This window comes from Cebidichthys violaceus, unplaced genomic scaffold (assembly GCF_023349555.1).
Source record: "Cebidichthys violaceus isolate CVI_PGR_0920_01 unplaced genomic scaffold, fCebVio1.0.p SCAF_38, whole genome shotgun sequence".
In the NCBI taxonomy this organism is placed as follows: domain Eukaryota; kingdom Metazoa; phylum Chordata; class Actinopteri; order Perciformes; family Stichaeidae; genus Cebidichthys; species Cebidichthys violaceus.
In genome coordinates, this window is record NW_027176572.1 from 2,100,605 (window position 1) to 2,123,104 (window position 22,500).

The 22,500-nt window shown below is 45.8% G+C and overlaps 1 protein-coding gene across 16 annotated transcripts in view; it reads left to right on the forward strand.

The window, feature by feature from the left end:
* The first annotated feature begins 137 nt into the window (after positions 1 to 137).
* LOC137884330 (discs large homolog 1-like protein) overlaps positions 138 to 22,500 on the forward strand; it is an 81,457-nt gene continuing 59,094 nt past the window's right edge. For 10 of the 16 annotated variants that reach the window (XM_068726087.1, XM_068726089.1, XM_068726094.1 and 7 more), the window contains exons 1-4: positions 138 to 1,016; positions 2,197 to 2,328; positions 12,249 to 12,412; positions 20,622 to 20,693. In XM_068726087.1, coding sequence (XP_068582188.1) covers positions 998 to 1,016; positions 2,197 to 2,328; positions 12,249 to 12,412; positions 20,622 to 20,693 — 387 coding nt within the window. In that variant the 5' untranslated portion in view covers positions 138 to 997. The remainder of the gene's footprint in view (positions 1,017 to 2,196; positions 2,329 to 12,248; positions 12,413 to 20,621; positions 20,694 to 22,500) is intronic. The other 6 variants (XM_068726091.1, XM_068726092.1, XM_068726099.1 and 3 more) reach the window with 1 other exon arrangement.

Here is a 22,500-nt window from a genome sequence, read left to right on the forward strand (position 1 = left end):
TTCCTCCTCCTCCTCCTCCTCCTCCTGTAGGTGAGCTGCGTGATTGGGCGGCAGGTTGGAGGAGGTAGTCTTTTGGGAGTCACGTGGTTCACGTTCGCAGCTCCGTGCGACGCCATTTTGGAGGAAAGTTTGGAATTTGTGAGACCTGAGGAGGAGGTGGAGGAAGAGGAGGAGGAGGAAGGAGGAATAAAAGAGGAAGTAGAAGGAAAAAGAGAGGAGGGATTTACACTTGAGAGAAGTTTGACACGAATGCAGAGGGAACGTAACACACACACACACACACACACACACACACACACACACACACACAGATAAAGTGTGCGTGGCAGTGCGGGATAACCGTGTCCGGGTTTGAGTGTGCGTGTTTAAGACCAGGCGGTGGCGGGACTTTGAACTTTCTGTTTTTTTAATTCCTGGACTGATCATCAGAAGCGGAGCCGACCCCCCCCCCCCCTCTCTACTCTACCCACCAACCAGCAGCAGCGGGCAGCTCGTGCACGCGCTCCCTGCTCTGTTAAAAGCGGTGTTTTCTACGTGGAGTCTGGCGCGCCGCGGGTCACAGTTGGAGAAAACTAGATTGTTCCACTTGTTTGTGTCGCTCAGCGGTCAGTCTGCGCGGTGCACGCCGGGACAGGGAGGCTCTCTGGCGGTGGGAGTACAGCACGAAGGTGTCGGTAACGCACCGGAGCTTTTATTTTACTTTATTTTTTTTCTGGATCCAGCTTCCGTGGTATTACTTTTTAACCGGGACTGTGGTTGTACTGCCCCCCTCCCTCTACCGGTGGGGTTGGTGGTCCGGACGGGTCGGGCTCTCCTCTGACAGTTAGTTTGTGAACTTGGTGTCGTCGTGCAGGATTATCTACATCTCCTCCTGCAGACTTGGAGCGGTGACAGCGGGGCTTTAACCGGCGGAGTAATCAATAAAACAACCACAGTGTGTATGTGGCTAACGAAGAACTAGCTCCGAACCGAGCCGAGCCAGGCGCCCCCCCCCACCATGCCAGTCAGGAAGAAAGGTAAGTTATTATTAAACTAGCACAAGCTAGCATGGCGGCTAACTCCGCTAAATCTGCCTCAAAACTGTAGAAAAACACGCAAGAAGAAACACAACTCGAGATAAACCCCGCAGCACCACTTCGGCTTGTTTCGGCCTAAACTGATCCGAACCGTGCCGTGCCGTGCCGGTTTGGGTAAAGTGAGTTAAAGTAGCTGGCTAGCCGCCGGTTAGCCGCTGTTATGCTAACCAAGTTAGACATGGAGCCCAACTATAAATAAACTATAATATTAATACATCATATTAACCACAGGCACCACAGCGTTCTTCACAAAGGGTAACTAAAAAAAAAAAAAAAAAAAATATATATAAATATATATATAAATATATATATATATATATATATATATATATATATATATTTGAGGTTTTCTGTTGATGGACTTATTGAGTTGTAAGAACCACCTCGTCTGAAACAGACTCCTCCTCTTTTACAGACACAAGTTAACCCTCTTAAATGAATCATCAGCGGATGTTTTGACCCCAAGTCACCTGGAGAGACGCAGCGGTTCTGTTTCAGCTTCGTTCAGACTCTCCTTAAAGTGTTGAACCGTTAACATCAGGTCTTTACAAGTCCTTCAGGAGACCCTTTCCATCATTCCACCTGACGTCTACAGTCCTAGATTTCTTCTGCAGAATTAAACGCTTCGACGCCTTAAAAACCCAAATCTGACCCGATGCTTCACTTGGTTCTGAACCTGAAACTCTGACCTTTTTAATGAGAGCGGATCAACAGAATATTAAGAGAAATAAACTATCTTGATGAACGACTAATTGCTTTTACTCATTTTTCTGAAGCGGTTCAACTGAACGTTTATAATGTGATGGACGGTTTAATGATCGTCATGGAGATTTATTCATAATGACAGTAACGGCTCTCCTTTAAAAGTCTGAAAGTGTCTTTTTAAACAGACGTCAGGCCTTTAAGGCATTGAATTGTCTTTATTTCTTTCTAATTCCAACATGAAGCATTTGCTCTGATCTCCTTTAGTCTGGATCTGGTTCTTCAGCTGCAGAATCAGAAGTGTTGGCGCTCTATGAAGCTGATGAACTGACCTTTATTATGCTGTCTTTAAACTAAACTCCGTCTATAGTGGCTTAACAAAGCTTCCTCTGCTGCTCCTCCACTTCCTGTCCTCCAGATGCTCAGCGAGCCCTCCGGCTGCTGGAGGAGTACCGGACCAAGCTGCACCACGCCGAGGACCGGCAGCTCCGCCACTCCATCCAGAGGGTCATCGACATCTTCCAGAGCAACCTCTTCCAGGCCCTCATAGGTACGACCGGCCGCCTCCTGAAACACAGGTCCTGGGACTCCGACTCGTCATGACGCTCTCAAGCTACGCAAAGTCCTGGAAAAAAGGCCCAATGTAGTCCAACAATACATGCTCTAGGTCCTGAATTAAGCTGCCACTTGTCACAAGGCCACTAAATTCATTTCAGAGACAAACTCTGAACTTAATGACACTCCTCCTTATGTTTCAATGCCGACGTTTAAATGCACCAAATATTCAGTTTGTTGCTCTTTTTTATTCCTAATAATCTGCCGGCTAACGAAAGCTAATATTCTAATATGGACGTCATCTGTAGTCCAGCTCTACTGACTGCTGGTTTGAGTTCAGCACACAGCTGCTGGTAAACAGGAGAGAGTTAGCATTAGCTGCTAATATAGCTACTGCTACAGCATTAGAGGTGTGTGTGTGTGTGTGTGTGTGTGTGTGTGTGTGTGTGTGTGTGTGTGTGTGTGTGTGTGTGTGTGTGTGTGTGTGTGTGTGTGTGTGTGTCACACCAGGCTGTGATTATCACAGCAGCTCGTTTTTATTACAGTGAAGTCAACGGTGTCGCTGTGAGAACATCATCACACATGAAGACAGTTGAGCTCATTGGATGCACAAGAGTTCTCCAGTCAAACCCAGTTTATACAACTCAAGACTGTTCAGGGACCCCAGTAAGCAGAGAGATATCCAAACGGAGAAAATAACACATTGAAGCTTTGTTTGTACTCACTTTGCACCGAAGCGTGAGCCTCCGCAGATCAACCGCCAACGTTTACGCTTAAATATCCGAGAGCTAGAGCACACATACGATCGTGTGTGTGTGTGTGTGTGTGTGTGTGTGTGTGTGTGTGTGTGTGTGTGTGTGTGTGTGTGTGTGTGTGTGTGTGTGTGTGTGTGTGTGTGTGTGTGTGTGTGTGTGTGTGTGTGTGTGTTCAGTAATTCTCAAACCTCAATTTTTGTTTGGCACCAACCATCGAAATATATATTTTCAAAAGTACTGCAAAGTTTCAAGGGGTGTTAATCACCAGAGGCCCCACGATACAATCGACGCTTAAGTCACGACGCGATACAATCGACACTTAAGTCACGACGCGATACAATCGACACTTAAGTCACGACGCGATACAATCGACACTTAAGTCACGACGCGATACAATCGACACTTAAGTCACGACGCGATACAATCGACACTTAAGTCACGACGCGATACAATCGACACTTAAGTCACGACGCGATACAATCGACACTTAAGTCACGACGCGATACAATCGACACTTAAGTCACGACGCGATACAATCGACACTTAAGTCACGACGCGATACAATCGACACTTAAGTCACGACGCGATACAATCGACACTTAAGTCACGACGCGATATAATCGACACTTAAGTCACGACGCGATATAATCGACACTTAAGTCACGACGCGATATAATCGACGCTTAAGTCACGACACGATATAATCAACACTTAAGTCTGGAGATTATAAGATTGGGTCTCATCAGTCATGACGTCAGAAACAAACTGGTTATCGACTACCAGGTTAATTCAACATGGATCACAGATTACAGCCGTCGCTGACCTTGTTGTCTTTACCAGCAGCTGTTCGGTTAAATTCTGCGTTTTATAATTCTACTACTGCCGACATGCGGAGGAAGCAGCTGTTATTGGAGAGATCAGCGAGCGGACGTCTGAAGTCACGGACGCACACAAAACTTATTGATGCTTATTTAGTTCTGCACAACTATCGTGACGTCCACACAGAAACTGTAAAGGAACAAAAGCATAAAGGCTCTCCAGAGACTTCAGCCTCCAGCAGAGCTGCGAGTTAGTTGACGTGTGTTGATCACATTTATTGATTCATAATCTAGTAAACTTTGATTATAAGTGTTTATATTTGAAGTACATTTAATGTGAGAGACCTGCAGCCTCGTAACTAGGTTTGAAAAAAATACAACTTTTTGAGTTTATAGATGATCTAAAGTATCAAGCACAACCTTTTACCAATATACAAGTACAATAATACTCGCTAGTATTTTCTGTAACTAAGAAACCAATCTACTTCCTGTTTACGCCGGCGTGTTGGCGTGGACGCAGATCATTTCTAAAACGGTGCTTAATCGTCCGTGTGCTCGGAGAGCGTTTTTTGTATTGAAACAAAAAGGTGTTGGTGTGGATGTAGTCCATGTCCAGTTCTCACAGGTGTTACTGTCCTCCTGCTGGTTGCTGATTGGTTCCAGGTTGTCTTTTTAATTAAGAGGTGTCTTTGCCAAGAAGATACGAGGTTCTTTACAACTACTGGGGTCGTCACTTCTTCTGTGGTAAACAAAACGAGCTGAAATAAACTCGTAGAGAAGAAGTAGTTGATGCAGTTTTGAGACTCTGCAGGGAAACCTTGTTGTGTTGTTTAACTTGTAGAGAAAGTCAATGACAGACGATGGCTTGACTTCACACAGCGAGTTGTGTTTTCACACGCTTCTTGGAGGATGAGTCATCATGTTTGTAGTTTGAAGCGTCTTTCTCAAAGCATTCATTAAACCGTGTGAGCGGTCTGAACGAGTCACTGCGTCGGCCCCGGTATTGGTGTTCAGTGTCGTTTGTGTGGCGCAAATATGTTTTTTTAATCCTTTTGATTATGAAGTGATGATCCTCCAAATTTGGTGCAACGCCAAGCCCCCCTCCGCCTTATAAACCAGTTATTTAACTTGTGTGAATGAAAAACGTGTCCGTTAATCTTCTGTTGTGAGTCAGAAGTCGCCCTGCAGGTTTCCAACAGTCGGAGTCGTTGTGCGTCGTGTTGCTGCAAGCAATCCAAACCAAGAGGAGGATGCTCTGTGCAACACGACAGGACTCTGCATTCACTGTGGTGCTATCGCTCATCATTAGGGGCAGCGAATGCAAAAGAAACTCGTGTCGCACATGAAATATTTACGGGGCTGAATGTACCAGAACAAGCGTCTGATGTGAGCCTTTAAGTTGGCGTCTTATACATTCACCTCACAGGAGACCCACCCTGTCTTTACCCTCGCTGGCTGCCAGGGAGACACGTGCGTCCCACGTCACCGACGCGTGGAGACATCGATGGTGAACGTAGAAGTGTTGTGAACGAACAAAATGTGATTTAGCTTCGTGAAAATGAGTTGGCGAGGGCGTTCGCTAGCGTTGGCTGCTAAGTCTGGTCTCGGTGTGTTGCTGAGACACAGAAAGGTTTGAACACATTTTCTCCTGAATGATATTTCAGTGTCGGGACGTTCAGAGGACATGTGGCTTGTTGGAAATATTTAAGTTGGTGACTATGGACTATGAATCGTCATAATCTCTGTTCACTTCTTCCATTGGCGTCGATGGACTCTGGACCGTCTAGTCGCAGCAGTGAAGCCATGTGACACAGAAGCAGGAAGCTGAAGCTTTGTTTGTACTCGTAGCTTGAGTCTCTACTGATGGAGCGAGGTGTTGATGCTAAACCTGCTGCTCGTTGCATTTTTCCATCTCTGACATCACCAGAGGACGAACAAACAAAATTAACTGTTAAGAATGAATGCAGAGGAGGATTCTTAATGATCTGTAAACTCATATCTCATATTCATAAACTACTTTACTACCTTCATACAAACCCTGTAAAGAAACGAGTCGAGTATTAAATCTGTTATAAAGAAACAAAGGTTGAATATCCTGTAAACAATTTGATTTGGCTGAAAAATATTTGTTCAAATGTAGGTTTTGAAGACGTATCCTCATACAACGGTTCGTATAATATCTTATGAGAAGTTACTTTTAGTGAGTTTCCTACAAAAGTCCAGCAACACGTTTACATTTCTGTTACATGCAAATGAAATGTCTTTTCAAAATGTTCTACTGAGTTAGGTTGAGGCAACTAAAGTACGTAGTTAGGTTGAGGCAACAAAAGTACGTAGTTAGGTTGAGGCAACTAAAGTACGTAGTTAGGTTGAGGCAACAAAAGTACGTAGTTAGGTTGAGGCAACTAAAGTACGTAGTTAGGTTGAGGCAACAAAAGTACGTAGTTAGGTTGAGGCAACAAAAGTACGTAGTTAGGTTGAGGCAACTAAAGTACGTAGTTAGGTTGAGGCAACAAAAGTACGTAGTTAGGTTGAGGCAACTAAAGTACGTAGTTAGGTTGAGGCAACTAAAGTACGTAGTTAGGTTGAGGCAACTAAAGTACGTAGTTAGGTTGAGGCAACTAAAGTACGTAGTTAGGTTGAGGCAACTAAAGTACGTAGTTGGGGTTAGTAAAAGATCGTCATTTGGATTAAGGGTTAAGAGAAGCGGGGTTAATTGCCGTTACTTAAGTTACTTGACAGAAGCATCCACGTTGACGTCTGGTTTCACGTTGCTCAGCGTGTGCTTCAGTGCTCTTCGTACTTCCTCTTCATGAATTTGTGGATGACATACGATATCATCTCGTGTGATATCTACGAATGACGGACGTCATGTTTTTCGTAGCTTTAGCTACGTTGTGATATAATCACAACATGCCACGATATTTGTAATATCAGTTCCTTCAGTTCTCTGTTCATCCTACAAACATCCAGTTCAGGGTCCTCCTCCTCCTCCTCAGCATCTTCATCACTAATAGATGAGTGCAGATCGTCAGTGTGAACTCAGTGGCCTTCTTCTCTGCTCGTCCTTCGTCATTCCTTCAGCAGTCGACTCTCTGGTGGTGGTTGTTGGCCGATCGACAGCGGAAAGGAATAAAAACACTCGAGCTGAAGATGAAGAAGGTGTCAACGCTCTGGCTTTTCACAGCCAACGCCGATCAATTAATCCCTACAGTGAGTCTGCTCAGGACACAGTTATTGTGAGGAAGCGGAGTAGAGAGTTGAACCGTTTGATTTTGTTGAGTCATCATGGTATCATTTCTGTGTTTTGTTTGGTCATATTTGTGTATAAATGATGATCTGAGTGAGCGTAGTCAAAGTCGATGTCTTCCCCCCCATGAGTGATTTAAGTGTGTTTTCAACGTGAAACGTTTGTGAGGACACATCGTGCTGTTACGTTTGACCTCCACTATAAATGTACAGTTGTAGTGTTGTGACAGATATTGTTGGATTAGTTATTCATGTTTTCAGGTGGTGACAAAAACAGCTTCTTTTTGTTAATAGACAGGCGGCGACTTCCGGTTTTGACGTTTGAATCCAGAGCTTCATGTGTTAAAGCTGCATTCTCTCTAGTGTCCACCAGGGGGCGACTCCTCTGGTTGTATAGAAGTCTAGTCTAAAATGACTTACTTCTCTCTTGATTTATTCCCTCAGGCTTCAAAACGTCCTCAAACCAACGAGAGACGTCACCACGACTACGTCCACTTCTTATAAACAGTCTACAGTAACAGGCTAAAATATTAACAATGTTAATAAAGTTATCTTTCATAATAATACAATTCAAACAGGATCAAACATTGCTCCAGGTCCCCATGGTGGTACAACAGGAAGGGGCGGGACTTGTTGACAGTGTTTCGTTTACTTATTTATTTTTGTTTCCCTCTGTCACGGACAGTAAAGAGACGACAAATATCTCAACCCCGAAAACACGATTACCATAATTTAGTGAGAATACTTTCCAGTGTTGATGCTCTTCACACATTAAGGAACAAATGTCATGTTTAGTTTACCGTTGACATGAAATGAATTAATGTTAAATCATCACAATATGATTGTGAAGGACGCTAGTGAGTCATAACTCGCTGCTGCTTCGTCGTGGGCTTTGACTCCTAATGTTGGATCATAATTAATGTGGCATGTCTCAGTGATCTGATGGAAAACGCAGTTTACAATCTGCCAAAAACCCCCCAAAAAAGAGATGTCTGCAGCCGGCCGAGTCCGGTGTAATCCCTCTGTGGACACGACGATTACCCCGAGTCCATAATCCCCCCCACCACCACGGCTGATTTAAAGAGAGAGACAGGCTGGCCTGATTCCTCTCAGAGAAATAGATTTAAAGGGTTGAAGGTCGGAGAATAGTTTATAAAACGGGGGGAGAAATTCCTCCTCACAAGTTCCCCAAAAACCAAAGTCCACGTCTTCAAAATGTCTCGTTTTGTCCGACCAACGGTCCAAAACCTCGAGAGAAAAACACCTACAAAACCTGCAACCAAAGACTGTGTAGAGTTCAACTGTTTACTGGATTGTCATGAAGTTCAACACAGACCTTCATGTTCCCCAGAGGATGACTCAGAGTGACTACGGTGATCCTCGGACATGAGCACCACCAACAGGTCAAAGTTTCACTTTTAGAGGGGCGTGTTCGTCACCAGTCCATCCAAGAGACCTAGAGACCTAGAACTAGGAACTTTTACCTGGTCCTGAACCAGTCTCAGTGTGGTCCTGAACCAGTCTCAGTGTAGTCCTGATCCTCTATATGAACCAGTCCCAGATCCTACAGCAGAAACCGGTCCACCGTGGGCAGACCCAGATCCTCCAGCAGAGAGCGGTCCACCGTGGACAGAACCAACACCGACACCTCTCTGCTGGAGACCCAGGACGTTTTGCTGGAGGGAAGGGAGGCATGGGAGAACCAGAACCAGGACTGAGAGGGTTCAGACTGTCAGACCCTGCTGCAGTAGAATGAGAGGTTTTCTAAAGGGAGTCTGGTGGTCAGAGACACTACCACTCTAGTCCACAGGGACCACCAGAACCAACACATGAAGGTTCCTCGTAGTGACTTTAAGTAAAGGATCTGAATACTTCTTCCACTGCTGTATACACGTGTTGCGTTTTAAAATACTTTGACCCCCTGCTCTCACTCTGGGCGTGGTGAGTTCAAGGTCTGCGTGTTATCCTGGACGTTGTTTATGTTGCCTGTTCTGATAGCAGCGGTCTGTTTTAGAGACGCCAGCTGTCGGTCCACTGACTTTAATGTGAGTCAATTACTGAAGTCAACTAAAGACTGGATCATCATGATGTTCTGGTACATGTACTCAAGTACTGTACCACTATTTTGAGGTACTTGTACATTTTTATTATACTTTAAACCTCTCGTCTACGACATCTACCAGGGAAATATTGTGCTTTTAATATTTATTTGACAATATGAGTTAATAGTTCTTCTACTTATTATTCTTCTTTTTTTTCTATTTCTTTTTCTTTTTTTCTTCTCTACTTCTTCTTCTTCTTCTTCTTCTTCTTCTTCTTCTTCTTCTTCTTCTTCTTCTTCTTCTACTTCTACTTCTTCTTTTTCTTCTACTTCTTCTTTTTCTTCTACTTTTTCTTCTTCTTCTTCTTCTTCTTCTTCTTCTTCGGTAGTTTTCAGAGCTGCGTGAATCGTAGTCTTTAACGTCGGCTTCTGACCAATCGTGAAGATCTCCTCGTGTTATTAAATCAGGTGAAGACTGAACTCCATTCAAATTCATCCCACTACGCACACCGCCAAAATAAAATACTCACTCATACTGACCAATGAGACAAATCAGCGTGACCTCAGGCACCAGCTGTACAATGAAGAATGAAGCGTCTCTGTGCTCTAACAACAACGCGGCGTGGTCATGTGATCGGCCCAGTGTTCACTGTATTCACTATGTTCAGTGTTCACTGTGTTCAGTATTCACTATGTTCAGTGTTCACCGTATTCACTATGTTCAGTGTTCACTGTGTTCACTGTGTTCAGTATTCACTATGTTCAGTGTTCACAGTGTTCACTGTGTTCAGTATTCACTATGTTCAGTGTTCACTGTATTCACTATGTTCACCGTGTTCATCGTTCACTGTGTTCAGTGTTCACCGTTCCGTGTTCACCGTGTTCATCGTTCACTGTGTTCAGTGTTCACTATGTTCAGTGTTCACCGTATTCACTATGTTCAGTGTTCACTGTGTTCAGTATTCACTATGTTCAGTGTTCACCGTATTCACTATGTTCAGTGTTCACTGTGTTCACTGTGTTCAGTATTCACTATGTTCAGTGTTCAGTGTTCACTGTGTTCAGTATTCACTATGTTCAGTGTTCAGTGTTCACTGTGTTCAGTATTCACTATGTTCAGTGTTCACTGTATTCACTGTATTCACCGTGTTCACCGTGTTCACCGTGTTCACTGTGTTCACTGTGTTCAGTGTTCACCGTTCCGTGTTCATCGTTCACTGTGTTCAGTGTTCACCGTTCCGTGTTCACCGTGTTCACTGTGTTCACCGTGTTCAGTGTTCACTGTGTTCACCGTGTTCAGTGTTCACCGTGTTCACCGTGTTCAGTGTTCACCGTGTTCACTGTGTTCACCGTTATTCTGGGGACAGTGACGGTCAAAAGGAACTCATGAATTCATCACTGAAGACTTACAATCACTAATCCTGGAGGAAAGGTTGAGGGTTATGGGAGCCTCATAAAGTACAAGTATAGAAGACACGAAGCTGTACGTTTTAAGACACCAACTAACAAATGTTTAAATCGCTGAAAGTGACATTAAACGCCTCTATTTTCACCCGGTTTATGTCAAAAAAAACGCCGCTTTTTACGACGTTTAAACATCATTTTCCGTCGTGGTCGTGAGCCCCTCCTCCTGTTCTGTATCACCAGTAAGCCCAAAGTTTCTGTAACCAATTGGTGAACAGTAAAGCAAGACCAAAGCGATGCATCGATGGAAAGTGTTTGTTTTAAACCTCGTTAAAAGCAGCGTTTTAAAGGCGTTTTTAACCATAAATCAGGTGAAACGAGGCGTTTAATGGCAGTTTTGGCTCTCCATAGCCCCCCCCTCCCCCTTCTTATGGGTCAGCCTCTGCTGCTGTCAAAACATAAACCTCTAACTTCGGAAACAGCTCGCTGGTTTCACTGTAAAACCATCTCTTAACAGTCCCCCACAATCCACAGAGGTCCTTTTTATTGGACATCAATACGGTGCTGTGGTAAAGGTCCAGAACGTGAACTCTGACGGGGAACCACCCCGTACTGGCTTCTAGTAAACGTGTTCAGATATATGTGTTCAGATATATATATATATATATATATATATATATATATATATATATATATATATATATATATATATATATATATATATATATATATATATATATATATATATATATATATATATATATATATATATATAAATTATTTTTTTTATTTTGTGTGTGTGATTATGAAGAAGAGGAGAAACAAGGAGACGTGATATTTTTAGGTCTCAACATTTGAATCTATTTTCAGTCATCAAAGGATGTAAAAACATTTGATGACATCAGTGAAGAATCTGTCCTGTGATGCTTTACTCAGCAGAGTTATCTGTTAGTGCTGAAATCTGAATCACATTATTAGTATAAATATGTAAACATGATGCTTCTCATGGAGACGGTAGTTTTATTTTAAGCTGCACAGGAAGAGATTACAGAGTGAGAGGTTCTGCAGCAGCTCCACGTGGCACTGAGACATGTTGGGCTCTTATTGTGAAAGTCCAAATATAGTCTTACACACACACACACACACACACACACACACACACACACACACACACACACACACACACACACACAGAGAGATCACTTTCTTCTAAAATATAAACCAGTTCTTTTAAAGAAGTGTAATTTGTGTTGATCCCGTTTGATGAAACTGAAACTACTTTCTAGGAAATGAAACTGCCCCACCCCCCCCCCCCACCCCCCTTTGGTGTTGATGAAGTGTTGCTCTTTATCTGTAGTTGGTAAAGTCAAGGAGCTCTTGATGACCTGTTTGTTGTTGTCTCTGGAGTAACCTGATGAATGTGACGACAGCTGACTCTGACCTGTATTAACCCCCCCCCCCCCGTAGACCCTGCTGTGGTTCATCTTCTGAAACAGAGTTCATGTGTTGTCATGACTTCACCACCATCGGTTGAAGCTTTCCTTGTCCTTTACTTCTTGAGATGTACCTGGACTTCCCGTCAGAGTGAGACCTCTGTGGTTTGATTTTGAAATGAATAACCGGCTCCTCGTCCTCTTCGTCGCCACAGATATCCAGGAGTTTTACGAAGTGACCTTATTGGACAGCCAGAGATGGGCGGAGTCTTCCAAGGCGGCGGACCCCATGGCGCCCGTCCACCTGTGGGACTTCTCCAGCCTTCAAAGCACAACGGTGACCTCGGACACTCTGCCCAGCCTTAGCACCAGCATCGAGGTAAGAAGCCCCGCCCCTCACTCGTCGGTCCAGTCATGTGACCAGGAAGTCAAACCCTACTCTCTCCTGATTCTGTTCTGGAGAGCGTTGTGTTGTTGTGTTGGTAAAAATAGAGAGTTAAAAATAGATCACACTGTTGAAAACATCACAGGATGACGTCTGGTTGGTGCTGAGCTGCTTCAGGCTCCTGTGTGGATTCTAGCTCATGTGAAGCACACCTGAGTCGTCCCACAGCCGATGGACACGACTCATCTGCTCCTCCTCCAGCTTCTACTTGTGTTCCTCTAAGAAAAGCTTGTTTCCACTTCAAACTGACTCTTGGACGGGTAGAATCACAGCTGGTTGAGCAGTGACAGAAGTAGTTTACATTGTGATGATGTGAACGGATGAATGAACACTTTCTGTTTTTAATGCTAGTTGTCCTCAACGAATCACAAAGAAGTCTAAAGGTAGCAATGGATTCAGATCTGGAGCATCACAAATATTAACACATCTCTTGGTTTTTGGAGGTCGCCATCTTGTTTTTGTTTGCAACCAGAAGTGACAGGAGAGGGAGGAGCTAAGTACAGCCGAACTCTTAATGTTACAATTAACCTTTTAATGAAGTGAAGACAGACTGTGAAAAGTGTTAAAGTTGTAAGACAAAAACACGGACAACGCTGTGATAGAGACCTGTCAATCACTGTGTAGCCCCGCCCCTAAATCATCCCCTCTTTATGGTGTGTTTGACTCTAAATGGAGCATAATGTACTAAATGAACATCATGCTGTATTGAAGAAGACTGTAAACTAGAGACTGAGACCATAAACTCATGTTTACAATGTTTACTGAGGGAATAAATCAAGAGAGAAGTAGAGTCATTTTAGACTAGACTTCTATACAACCAGAGGAGTCGCCCCCTGGTGGACACTAGAGAGAAGTAGAGTCATTTTAGACTAGACTTCTATACAACCAGAGGAGTCGCCCCCTGGTGGACACTAGAGAGAATGCAGCTTAACACATGAAGCTCTGACAACATTGGAAAGGCAGACCTGCAGCGTCATGAAGTTTCTGTTTATTTCTCTGGTTAGCAGAAGGCTAAGCTATTAGCAACATTTCCTCTCCATCTCTTCAACGTTTTGTCTGATATCAACAGTTTATCATCTCAAATGTTTGTGATATTGAGTCTGTCTCCTGACGACACCATGACGTTCTGATGTGTATCTTCAGCCCTTCGTCACTGTTAAAGGCTCTAGAAACAAGACGTTTTAACACTTTGGTGGACATTCTTTTGGACCAAACAGTTGATCGGTTCTTCGAGAGTATAATCTGCTGACTGTTGGATGGTTAATAAAATGGTTGGTAGCATCATTTTACAGGTAGTTAGTTAGTTAGTCTGAGGTAGTACAACTGGGAACAGTTTGTATGAAAGCAGCTGTAGAATAAAGTCCGTCTGGATATTCTTCAAAGGTAGGTGAAGGTCACTTTGAGATCATAGAATCAAACACAGTGATCCGATCTGTCTCAGGTTTCCATCACGGTTCATGGGATTAGACAGAAATTGGAAAATAATCTACAAAATGTTCTGGTGCTGGTTTGGAAATGGTTTGTTTTGAAGCTGAAGTTTGTGGAGGAAACGCAGTAAACAGCTGGTGTCTGGAACAACGAAATGAACTGGATGTATTTAATCCAGCCTTTATTCAGACGGATAATCCCTCGAGATTTAAAATCTCATTTACAAAGGAGTCCCGATGCTGTGATATTAATATCAGACAAAGACGAGCAGAGACCTTTCTTTAATGCTTCATCTAAAGTTCTGCTGTTTGTGCTCAGGTTTACGTCTATCAGGGAGAGCGACTGAGGAGCATTCCAGATGTTTTAACGCTGTTCTTGCTCGGCTTATTTTTGACTTGTAGTGGCGACTTGTGATCTTGTGATTCCCTAAATACAGAATGAACAGTTCAGTGTAGGAGACGATGACGTAGGAGACGAAGACGGGACGTAGGAGACGATGACGGGACGTAGGAGACGATGACGGGACGTAGGAGACGATGACGTAGGTGACGATGACGTAGGAGGTGACGATGACGTAGGAGGTGACGACGTAGGAGACGATGACGGGATGTAGGAGACGATGACGGGACGTAGGAGACGATGACGGGACGTAGGAGACGATGACGGGACGTAGGAGACGATGACGTAGGTGACGATGACGTAGGAGGTGACGATGACGTAGGTGACGATGACGTAGGAGACGATGACGTAGGAGACGATGACGTAGGAGACGATGACGTAGGAGGTGACGATGACGTAGGAGACGATGACGTAGGTGACGATGACGTAGGAGGTGACGATGACGTAGGAGACGATGACGTAGGTGACGATGACGTAGGTGACGATGACGGGACGTAGGAGATGATGAAGGGACGTAGGTGACGATGACGGGACGTAGGAGACGATGGCGTAGGAGACGATGGCGTAGGTGACGATGACGTAGGTGACGATGACGTAGGAGACGATGACGTAGGTGACGATGACGTAGGAGGTGACGATGACGTAGGAGACGATGACGTAGGAGACGATGACGTAGGAGGTGACGATGACGTAGGAGACGATGACGTAGGTGACGATGACGTAGGAGGTGACGATGACGTAGGAGACGATGACGTAGGTGACGATGACGTAAGTGACGATGACGGGACGTAGGAGATGATGAAGGGACGTAGGTGACGATGACGGGACGTAGGAGACGATGGCGTAGGAGATGATGACGTAGGAGACGATGACGTAGGTGACGATGACGTAGGTGACGATGACGTAGGTGAAGATGACGGGACGTAGGCGATGATGAAGGGACGTAGGTGACGATGACGTAGGTGACGATGACGGGACGTAGGAGATGAAGGGACGTAGGTGACGACGTAGGTGATGATGACGTAGGAGATGATGAAGGGACGTAGGTGACGATGACTTAGGAGACGCTGACGTAGGTGACGATGACGGGACGTAGGAGACGATGACGTAGGTGACAATGACATAGGAGACGATGACGGGACGTAGGTGACGATGACGTAGGTGACGATGACGTAGGAGACGATGACGTAGGTGACGATGATGTAGGAGACGATGACGTAGGTGACGATGACGTAGGTGACGATGACAGGACGTCGGCGACAATGACGTAGGTGACGATGACGTAGGAGACGATGACGGGACGTAGGTGACGATGACGTAGGTGACGATGATGTAGGAGATGATGAAATGACGTAGGTGACGATGACGTAGGTGACGATGACGAGACGTAGGTGACGATGACGGGACGTAGGAGATGATGGCGTAGGAGATGATGACGTAGGAGACGATGACGTAGGTGACGATGACGTAGGTGAAGATGACGGGACGTAGGCGATGATGAAGGGACGTAGGTGACGATGACGTAGGTGACGATGACGGGACGTAGGAGATGATGAAGGGACGTAGGTGACGACGTAGGTGATGATGACGTAGGAGATGATGAAGGGACGTAGGTGACGATGACTTAAGAGATGCTGACGTAGGTGACGATGACGGGACGTAGGAGACGATGACATAGGTGACAATGACATAGGAGACGATGACGGGACGTAGGTGACGATGACGTAGGTGACGATGACGTAGGTGACGATGACAGGACGTCGGCGACAATGACGTAGGTGACGATGACGTAGGAGACAATGACGTAGGTGACGATGACGTAGGAGACGATGACGGGACGTAGGTGACGATGATGTAGGAGATGATGAAATGACGTAGGTGACGATGACGTAGGTGACGATGACGAGACGTAGGTGACGATGACGTAGGAGACGAAGACGTAGGTGACGATGGCGTAGGAGATGATGAAATGACGTAGGTGACGATGACGTAGGTGACGATGACGAGACGTAGGTGACGATGACGTAGGAGACAAAGACGTAGGAGACGAAGACGTAGGAGACGATGGCGTAGGTGACGATGACGTAGGTGACGATGACGGGACGTAGGCGATGATGAAGGGACGTAGGTGACGACGTAGGTGATGATGACGTAGGAGATGATGAAGGGACGTAGGTGACGATGACTTAGGAGACGCTGACGTAGGTGACGATGACGGGACGTAGGAGATGATGACGTAGGTGACAATGACATAGGAGACGATGACGGGACGTAGGTGACGATGACGTAGGTGACGATGACATAGGTGACGATGACGTAGGAGACGATGACGTAGGTGACGATGACGTAGGTGACGATGACAGGACGTCGGCGACAATGACGTAGGTGACGATGACGTAGGAGACGATGACGGGACGTAGGTGACGATGACGTAGGTGACGATGATGTAGGTGACGATGACAAGACGTAGGTGACGATGACGTAGGAGACAAAGACGTAGGAGACGAAGACGTAGGAGACGATGGCGTAGGAGATGATGACGTAGGTGACGATGACGTAGGTGACGATGACGTAGGTGACGATGACGGGACGTAGGCGATGATGAAGGGACGTAGGTGACGACGTAGGTGATGATGACGTAGGAGATGATGAAGGGACGTAGGTGACGATGACTTAGGAGACGCTGACGTAGGTGACGATGACGGGACGTAGGAGATGATGACGTAGGTGACAATGACATAGGAGACGATGACGGGACGTAGGTGACGATGACGTAGGTGACGATGACATAGGTGACGATGACGTAGGTGACGATGACGTAGGTGACGATGACAGGACGTCGGCGACAATGACGTAGGTGACGATGACGTAGGAGACGATGACGGGACGTAGGTGACGATGACGTAGGTGACGATGATGTAGGAGATGATGACGAGACGTAGGTGACGATGACGGGACGTAGGAGATGATGGCGTAGGAGATGATGACGTAGGAGACGATGACGTAGGTGACGATGACGTAGGTGAAGATGACGGGACGTAGGCGATGATGAAGGGACGTAGGTGACGATGACGTAGGTGACGATGACGGGACGTAGGAGATGATGAAGGGACGTAGGTGACGACGTAGGTGATGATGACGTAGGAGATGATGAAGGGACGTAGGTGACGATGACTTAGGAGATGCTGACGTAGGTGACGATGACGGGACGTAGGAGACGATGACGTAGGTGACAATGACATAGGAGACGATGACGGGACGTAGGTGACGATGACGTAGGTGACGATGACGTAGGTGACGATGACAGGACGTCGGCGACAATGACGTAGGTGACGATGACGTAGGAGACAATGACGTAGGTGACGATGACGTAGGAGACGATGACGGGACGTAGGTGACGATGATGTAGGAGATGATGAAATGACGTAGGTGACGATGACGTAGGTGACGATGACGAGACGTAGGTGACGATGACGTAGGAGACAAAGACGTAGGAGACGAAGACGTAGGTGACGATGGCGTAGGAGATGATGAAATGACGTAGGTGACGATGACGTAGGTGACGATGACGAGACGTAGGTGACGATGACGTAGGAGACAAAGACGTAGGAGACGAAGACGTAGGAGACGATGGCGTAGGAGATGATGACGTAGGTGACGATGACGTAGGTGACGATGACGTAGGTGACGATGACGGGACGTAGGCGATGATGAAGGGACGTAGGTGACGACGTAGGTGATGATGACGTAGGAGATGATGAAGGGACGTAGGTGACGATGACTTAGGAGACGCTGACGTAGGTGACGATGACGGGACGTAGGAGATGATGACGTAGGTGACAATGACATAGGAGACGATGACGGGACGTAGGTGACGATGACGTAGGTGACGATGACATAGGTGACGATGATGTAGGAGACGATGACGTAGGTGACGATGACGTAGGTGACGATGACAGGACGTCGGCGACAATGACGTAGGTGACGATGACGTAGGAGACGATGACGTAGGTGACGATGACGTAGGAGACGATGACGGGACGTAGGTGACGATGATGTAGGAGATGATGAAATGACGTAGGTGACGATGACGTAGGTGACGATGACGAGACGTAGGTGACGATGACGTAGGAGACAAAGACGTAGGAGACGAAGACGTAGGTGACGATGGCGTAGGAGATGATGACGTAGGAGGTGACGATGACGTAGGTGACGATGACGTAGGAGACGATGACGTAGGAGACGATGACGGGATGTAGGAGACGATGACGGGACGTAGGAGACGATGACGTAGGTGACGATGACGTAGGTGACGATGACGGGACGTAGGAGATGATGAAGGGACGTAGGTGACGATGACGGGACGTAGGAGACGATGACGTAGGAGATGATGACGTAGGAGACGATGACGTAGGTGACGATGACGGGACGTAGGCGATGATGAAGGGACGTAGGTGATGATGACGTAGGTGACGATGACGGGACGTAGGAGATGATGAAGGGACGTAGGTGACGATGACGTAGGTGATGATGACGTAGGAGATGATGAAGGGACGTAGGTGACGATGACTTAGGAGACGATGACGTAGGTGACGATGACGGGACGTAGGAGATGATGACGTAGGTGACAATGACATAGGAGACGATGACGGGACGTAGGTGACGATGACGTAGGTGACGATGACATAGGTGACGATGATGTAGGAGACGATGACGTAGGTGACGATGACGTAGGTGACGATGACAGGACGTCGGCGACAATGACGTAGGTGACGATGACGTAGGAGACGATGACGTAGGTGACGATGACGTAGGAGACGATGACGGGACGTAGGTGACGATGATGTAGGAGATGATGAAATGACGTAGGTGACGATGACGTAGGTGACGATGACGAGACGTAGGTGACGATGACGTAGGAGACGATGACATAGGAGACGATGACGGGACGTAGGAGACGATGACGGGACGTAGGTGACGATGACGTAGGTGACGATGACGGGACGTAGGTGACGATGACGTAGGTGACGATGACGTAGGAGACGATGACGTAGGAGACGATGACGGGACGTATGTGACGATGACGTAGGTGACGATGATGTAGGAGATGATGAAGGGACGTAGGTGGCGATGACGTAGGTGGCGATGACGTAGGTGACGATGACGTAGGTGACGATGACGAGACGTAGGCGATGATGAAGGGACGTAGGTGACGATGACGTAGGAGATGATGACGTAGGAGATGATGAAGGGACGTAGGAGACGATGACGTAGGAGACAATGACGTAGGAGACGATGACGTAGGTGACGATGACGGGACGTAGGAGACGATGACGTAGGAGACGATGACGTAGGTGACGATGACGTAGGAGACGATGACGGGCGGGATGTAGGAGACGATGACGGGACGTAGGCGACGATGACGTAGGAGACGATGACGTAGGAGACGATGACGGGACGTAGGAGACGATGACGTAGGAGACGATGACGTAGGTGACGATGACGGGACGTAGGAGGCGATGACGTAGGAGACGATGACGTAGGTGACGATGACGGGACGTAGGAGACGATGACGTAGGAGACGATGACGTAGGTGACGATGATGTAGGTGACGATGACGGGACGTAGGAGGCGATGACGTAGGTGACGATGACGGGACGTAGGAGACGATGACGTAGGAGACGATGACGTAGGTGACGATGATGTAGGTGACGATGACGGGACGTAGGAGGCGATGACGTAGGTGACGATGACGGGGCGTAGGAGACGATGACGTAGGAGACGATGACGGGACGTAGGAGACGATGACGGGACGTAGGAGACGATGACGGGACGTAGGAGACACGTTAGCCGTTAGCCGTTAGCTCCGTGCTGGCCATAGACGTCGCTGATCGCTCTGAGCAGCATGATGGAATGAATCACGTCATAAGTTTCAGAGTAAAGTTAGCTGTTGAGATGTTTTCAGGTCTTATTTGTGACTTGCAGCGGTGACGACTTGTGGACGTGTCTTCTGCGTCGTCTTCACTCACCTCAGGTCGTCTGTGCCGCTGATAGAATGAGTCGTTCAGAATGAGTCGCTGCAGTAATGAGGAATGTGGATTCACTGAACTGAAGTTGTTTAACAGTCTTTATTTTCACAGTCACTGTTTTCTCCTGTGACTCCACCCGTGTGGCACTGAAGCAGGCTCAAAACAAACACACCCCCTGTGTGCACATTCAGTGTGTTTGAACCTCTCTCTCTCTCTCTCTCTCTCTCTCTCTCTCTCTCTCTCTCTCTCTCTCTCTCTGATTTGTAAACAAACCTGGTCCCTCGTAGGACTCCCCCCTCCTAAATGAAATCCTGCACACGTTGGCTCAGGCCAAACGCCCCCCCGGCCCTGACGGACAAGTAAGTACTGGACGCCTGTTGTTGGTGTGGGGGGGGGGGGGGGGTGTCGGTGTCGTCCACCCTCGCTGCATGTCCCATCCAGTCCTCATGTGCTTCGGATCATCGGAGGGGGCTGAGTGTGGGGGTTCAGGTTCGGCCTCGAGGTGTCGCTGTGGTTCTTTCACATCGACACAAAGACGGAGAACATGAAGCCAGAGGAGGAGAAATGTGTCACTGTGGAACATCCACAACGTTCATGTTAAACGTTTGTCCATTCATACAGCTAGATGAATTTAAAGTCTTTGGAAAAAGAGTTTTAAAATAATAAATGAAGTTTATATTATTAAAAGTAAATACGTGCTGTTTTAGTAGCAGCTCTATAGATGTATAGAAACTGAACATCATGAATTCACAGGATTCAGGACCTCTTTAAAATGTTTGACCCTGTAAAGAATATCACTGAAGTAATCTGAGTCCACGGCGCTCAAATGCTGCTCTGGAGAAGAAGAGTCTTTATTTAAGTTGAGCTTTGGTAAACTCGTCACGAGGTCGTTGTGGTGCGGACAGATGTTACCTGTTGATCCAGATGTGCGTCAGGTGATCAGACTCTTTAGATCGTCTCTCTGGTCCAGCTGCTCCTCTCTGGTTTTATATTCATGGATTCATAAAAGTAAAAGAGTTTTATACTTTGAGAAGAATCACAGCGACACGATGAGGTAGTTTGTGCTGCGTTCAGGGGTCCTGGGTTCATTGTGCTTCATTCATTCTGGTTCATGTTGTCGGGTCTGAGCGGTGCACCTCCTGTCCTTCAAGCTGTGGATCAACATCTACAGAGTGAACACGGTGTATGAGTAGAGAACGTCAGCTCCAGTTTATCTGTAACGTCACAGTGAAGCCTCACCTGAGAGATGAAACATATTAAATATCACCATCCCGTGACTAAATCTCTCCATAGTGACACTGAAGCACCTGGGAAATAATAATACATTATTAACATGGAATTTAAAAATATTTTGTGATGTTAGAATGTAAAAATGTATTAATTATACTGAGTTTAAGTGATTCGATGATATAATTAATAAAAAAAAAAAAGAAAATTAGAAAAAATAATAATGAATACTATAATATATATATATATATATATGTGTGTATATATACGTATATATGTATATATGTATATGTATATATATGTATGTATATGTGTGTGTGTGTGTGTGTGTGTGTGTGTGTGTGTGTGTATGTATGTATATATATATATAAATAGTAAAATTATGTAATTTCATGTGTTAACACATGAAATTGATATACTTAATTTATATATATTTATATACTTAATTTATATATTTATATTTATAAATGATAAAATGATTTATATTTGCAAGATATCACTTTATTTTGTTGTAAAACAGCGCCCCCACCTGCTCATCAATATGAGTTCAATCGGAGAGTGGTACTGCAGCCTGGGAGACAAAGAGTCAAGTCATCAAGTGATCCTAAACTAAGCGATCCTAAACTAAGCGATCTTTAACACTAAGTGATCCTAAACTAAGTGATCTTAAACTAAGTGATCCTAACACTAAGCGATCCTAAACGAAGCGATCCTAAACTAAGCGATCCTAAACGAAGCGATCCTAAACGAAGCGATCCTAAACTAAGTGATCTTTAACACTAAGTGATCCTAAACGAAGCGATCCTAAACTAAGCGATCCTAAACTAAGTGATCTTTAACACTAAGTGATCCTAAACTAAGTGATCCTAAACTAAGTGATCCTAAACTAAGCGATCTTTAACACTAAGTGATCCTAAACTAAGCGATCTTTAACACTAA